This window comes from Hordeum vulgare, chromosome 5H (assembly GCF_904849725.1).
Source record: "Hordeum vulgare subsp. vulgare chromosome 5H, MorexV3_pseudomolecules_assembly, whole genome shotgun sequence".
NCBI classification, from domain to species: Eukaryota; Viridiplantae; Streptophyta; class Magnoliopsida; order Poales; family Poaceae; genus Hordeum; species Hordeum vulgare.
In genome coordinates, this window is record NC_058522.1 from 24,480,188 (window position 1) to 24,485,578 (window position 5,391).

The following is a 5,391-nucleotide window of genomic DNA, read 5'->3' on the forward strand; positions in this document are numbered from 1 at the left end:
GTAAAAAAGTTTAGAACAGGGTATCCTTAAACACCAACACTTGGGAGTGCCGTAAAGTGCCACTGCAATCCTCTCAGTCACCCCCCTTAGGCTTTCACAAGCGTTCACAGTAAAAACAAATAACCAGCTACGCAGCTACCCTCCTAGGTAACAATTCCTAACAAAAGTACAGTTCCTAACTATACGTAGAATCATCCACGACTCTTAAGGCGAACAAGGTGAAGCTAATCCAATTTGCCTATTGATTTAGTTGCCCAAATACACTAGCTCAATCGGCTTGTCTGAAGCTGGTGATGATATTGGACTGCCTTTCATCCGTTCGCCTAAAGCTCAAACGCAGAACAAAAAGGAATAACGTGCAGTAGATAGCTACTCTGCATCAGCAGCAGTAGCAACTTTAACATCTGGAGCACCAGCTGGGGCAGGGGCATTCTGAATAATAGCAACTTGAGCATCAGCCGCCACTTTTAGAGCTCCTCCATTACCATCTTCTTGATCAATATCAACATCTAGAGCACCATCAGCAGCAGTAGCAACTTCAACATCTGGAGCACCAGCAGGTGCAGGGGCATTCTGAGTAATAGCAAATTGAGCCTCAGCCACCACTTCTCGAACTCCTCAATTACCATCTTCTTGATCAATAGCAGGTGCAAGGTCATTCTGAATAGCAGCTCCTTCCGCAATAGCACCACCTTCCGCAATAGCACCTCCATCATCTAGAGCACCTCCTCCACCATTTAGAGCACCTCCTCCACCATCTAGAGCACCTCCTCCATTTTCAAGAGCAACTCCTCCATTATCTAGAGCACCTCCACCATCTAGAGCACCTCCTCCATCATCTAGAGCACCTCCTCCATTATCTAGAGCACCTCCTCCATTATCTAGAGCACCTCCTCCAGCATCACCAACTTCACCTGCAACATTTAGACCACCAATAAGTCCATCATGAACGCCTTGTGGTATAGGGAACTGGTTAGAGCACTGCACAATATCTTTATGTACAACTTGAACCAAAGGTGGGACATGGGCATCATCCTCACCGTTAGGTGCTCTACGATAATAATAAAGTTGCATGCCGAAATCAATAATCCTGCTTCCAGATGATATCAAAGTGCTGACCTGCAGATTTGCCAGATGTTCAAAAGTTACATTAGTTTAAGTAATTATATGGAAATTTGTGTAAACAACATGTTTCCTCATTAAGTAATTATACCATAAAAAGTGGTTGAGTCTGCCAGTTCCTTCTATAAACTACTGGGAGGCCACCACACAAGCCAAAACCGGCGAATATCACATTACCAAGGTGATATCTTCGAATGGTAGCAACTCGAACAACATGACCAATTCCCATGCAAATCAGGCCAAGTATACTTGCTGTTAACCTTTTCCAATCAACTGTTGTACTAACAGAGATACCCAGAATAACTAAGTATAATGACAATCCTATGATCACATCTGATTCTGAGTTGAGACAAAAGACACAGGCATAGACCAAATACACAACACCAGCCAGCAATAAGATGGTTATTATGAATCCATTTGGACAGTCATCCGTCTGTTGATACCGCTTCCAGAAGAAATTTGATATAGATATGAATATACAAGAAGTAGCAAGAAGATGCTTTCCTCTTTCATTGACTTGTCCAATTCCATACACATTAATTCTGGAAGGAAAACATAAGGCACAATCAGAAAGGAACACCAGCCACAGACAATAATATTCATCCTAGAAGAGAAATTAAAGTGGGCGGTAAAACAAAGGAACAGTTGCAGCAGACGATATAAAAGAACAAATTTAAGTCTTCTCTTTAAATCATAACTTGCTGTTAAAGCTAGCGACATTGTCTATATGACGACTGGGAATTGCACCGACAAAATTAAACTCTTACCATACCTCTTAGGAGGTAAGTTGGAGCACTTCAAAAGAGGTCAAAAAAAAATTGTACAGCTAAAGGCTTGATTTATGATTTTTGTATATTGATATAGCTCCATATATAGTTTCCAAATAAAGAGTACAGACTCCAATACTTACAAGGGTCCCAAGTTTGCAACAAATGAAATTATAGGCGCCCCCTTAGAGACAATCCGGAAATCGGAGCTAAAAATACAGAGTAGATAAAATGTTAAATACAACAAAAGGATCACGAGAAACTTCAACATCATACATTTTTTTATTATTACCTTTGTGAATTATTACATGTAGGTTTCTGATCCTGAAGCGTTATGGGTTCTGATCGAGCCTCAAGTATGTGTTCAGTTAACCATGTACTGTGAATAGGGATAGGCCTTTTAAACGGATGGGATAGTGGTACTGGACAAGTGTCAGAAGTATTTAGAGGACAGAAATCCATAGTAAACTCATTCTTCAAAATCGGTGTGCAAAAACCTCCAGCACATATGAGAAGTAAGACCACACTCAAGAAACAAGCCCTACAAATTGTGAGAAATAGCAAGTCAAACAAGCTATCTATATATATATGTATATCTCAAAAATAAAGTATCTATATAGTTAACAAGGAAATGTTTTCATTGAAAAATAGGAAGAGAGTCCAGTTCGAACTCCCTAATAATCATCGATTATCTAGTGCTTTGGTTCAAGCAAGGGTAATCCTATTCTCTTAATTTTCCTTCCAACCTATATATCGATGACTCAGTCACTGCACTGCTAGAACAGTGCCCGGTCCAAACTGAAATGTACAACAATCAGCATTCAGCAATGAACTCTGCCTATAATCCATGTAGTCAATTCCAGCTCAAGCGAGTCACTTCTCCAACGAGTAGAGTACTGAGTAAGCATAGATAACAGCATATGAATAATACATACCTCACGATGGACAGTGGTAACCGACTCCACGATCTTCCTACAAATGCCTGCGCATTCATTTTAAATTAGATCATAATGATACTTGTGGCATCTAAATGCAAATGATTAAAAGCATCATCACTAGCATATAATTGCCATAGGGAATTTTATATCAAATACAACTGTATGAGAGCAAGTACTAACGTCGCTGCAACCCTGTATGATAACATTATTTCATTGGAACAAAACCAATTTTGTCAAAATAAAAACATTTGAGAGGAATAAGAGACATTGTTGGTCTCGTACAAATCTAGCTTTGAGATACACCTGCACTAAGCAACATGTTATCATGCGTAGATCAGATACCATGAAACTCTCTCCTATCTTCCAATATTGAGAAATTCTGATCTCAGGTTTCAGATTGCAAGATTTACAATTCAAGTGATTTATTTTCCTTTGTGATGTGCTGCATATCTGCGTGGAAATTAATTTTTATAGCATATACCTGTCCGTGGGAGAAACATACAATGCATGCCAGGACACGAAAAAACATTCAACAAAGAATGCAGCACGATCATGGAAATGAAATCTTAATGTCAAGCTGACCAAGGCAAGTACAGAAAAAAAAACATCGTGAGAGCTGTTTCGGACTACATAGCAATTGTTTGCATAAACATTGGGCTGTTAACACTGTTCCTAAATAGCAATTCAGAAAACTACAAATGTCTTTACCTGCTTTGTTATATCTCGGTAGGTTGCTGTTGCAGGCGTAAATTTGGTGTGCAGCCAACGCTTCAATGAGGCAGCCACCTTTTTTGTCTCCCCAAAAACAGAGAGTACATATGGCTGCATCCACATATATATAGACATGCAACTAAAATAAGAAAGATCCCTCAAGCAATTCAGTGTTTAAAGGCACCAAAACATATATATAATTTGGAAATTCAGTTCTTTGAACAATCTCTTTTTCCTATACTAATACTTATTCCTGGGTTTCTACACGTATGAACTAATGTTAGATATGATGCTCTATCATTATGTTCATTGCAATATCCTGATCACTAAATAGCGTCTCAGATACGTTTTTGTATATATCATGACATAACCTCAAACGAAAATTTAGGATGCATCAAGTCGTACTGTTCATTCTATAGCAAGGAAGAGCCTCACACCCCTAACTCTTGAGTGCCGTACGTCTCCATGTAATCGCAGGATAATATACATGTGCATGGATTAACCCTTCCTACATAACATCGATGTTGCAAGTCAAATTATGTAGGTCTGCTACTTGTATGCCATACATTCATACAAACTTCGTTTGTTCTATACTGCATATTTTAGCAACAATACCCACAGGTTAATTTGTAGTTGTACCATCGATTGCAGAAGCTGACATACAACAATTTGCCAATCAAACTATCATCAATATTTCTCTAGTCCAACATTTAACCTACAATTTGTTGCTAGTGCTACACGCCGGTCTGAAGTGTCTGAGAAAAGTTAAATCTATCACAAACTTGCAGAGAAACAGAAGGCGCGTATGGCATCTAGCTAGGACCAATTCACATCGAGTCCGTACCTTTGCGGGAAGCTCTCTAATAGCCGCGAGCAGAAGGAGAAGGCCGCCGGGTGTCTTGCCGTGGTGGTACGCGTCCCTGCCAGTGCTGCCGCCGCAAGCCCCTCCAGCCACCAGCCCGTTCACCTCTGTGAGGCCGAACGCAGGCGACTGCCCGGATCCCATCTGGTCCCGCATCAGCGACGGGTGGCGCGGCAGCGAAGGAAGCCGGCCGTACTCGTACCCGTCGGGCGCTACGCTCGCCTCGTCGAACCCATCTGCTGCCGTGGGCCGGCTCGCAAGCTTGTGCAGCCTGCGCCATTCGTCGTGGATCTGGATGTCGACCCCATCGGGAGCATCGCGTACCGCGCCGACCGCCAGTGCCGCCCTCGGGCCGCCCCCGCGGGGCGAAGGGGCGGCGGGGATGGAGACAGGGCCGCCGGAGCAACACCGAGAGGTCCGCTCCACGGTCGCCGGCGCCGGGTCACCTCCCCGCGATCTGGACTGCAGCATCTCGCCCGAGCCCTTCCCCTAAACCCTCGAACTCTGGTGGGAATTAAGGAAGGGAAGTGGAAAAGCCAAACGGAGGAAGGAGACTGTTGCGAGAAAAGAAGTTGAATGGGCGCCCGTCCTCGTTCCGGGTTATGCGCCTCCTCTCCCTGAAATGCGAATGCTAGTAGTGGCTGTGAGCCCTTGCGGGTTACGGGCTGGGCTGGGCTGGGCTGGGCTGGGCTATGCACGTACCGTACGATCGTAGCAACAGCATGGCTGAAATGAGATGCCATTTTGGATGTCGATGTGGATGTGGATGTGGAGCGGCATTAGTTTTTCTTTTCCATTTCGACGTTGCTCGTCTGGTTGTGAATGTGATTATTACGGTAATCAATCAAGCAAGCAGCTACGATGCACGCACGAGAGACTGCGCGGCTGTGCACGCATTCGCAAGATGGAAGGGGATCTTTTGCTCTGCTGCGCTCTTTCTGTTTTCCTTTTTTCAGCAGCGGCCGGGGCCGGGGACCGATTCGATCTCTGC

The 5,391-nt window shown here is 43.5% G+C and overlaps 1 protein-coding gene across 1 annotated transcript; it reads right to left on the reverse strand.

Annotated features, from left to right (window-relative positions):
* Positions 1-329: 329 nt before the first annotated feature.
* On the reverse strand, positions 330-4,984 carry LOC123396285. Its single transcript, XM_045091265.1, has 8 exons — positions 4,383-4,984; positions 3,536-3,649; positions 2,825-2,871; positions 2,182-2,430; positions 2,033-2,098; positions 1,214-1,664; positions 1,041-1,119; positions 330-914 (listed from the first exon to the last, which is right to left on the reverse strand). Exons 1-8 carry the CDS (start codon positions 4,869-4,871, stop codon positions 619-621), a joined length of 1,791 nt encoding a protein of 596 aa, XP_044947200.1. The 5' UTR covers positions 4,872-4,984; the 3' UTR covers positions 330-618.
* Positions 4,985-5,391: the final 407 nt, after the last annotated feature.

Excerpts from the sequence above, each read along its gene's own strand:
- LOC123396285 (XM_045091265.1), bottom strand. The coding sequence starts at position 4,871 with ATGCTGCAGTCCAGATCGCGGGGAGGTGACCCGGCGCCGGCGACCGTG. Across the intron at positions 2,431-2,824 it reads TTACCACTGTCCATCGTGAG|GGCTTGTTTCTTGAGTGTGG; the intron begins GTATGTATTATT and ends CACAATTTGTAG. Across the intron at positions 1,665-2,032 it reads GTTGCAAACTTGGGACCCTT|AATTAATGTGTATGGAATTG; the intron begins GTAAGTATTGGA and ends TTTTCCTTCCAG.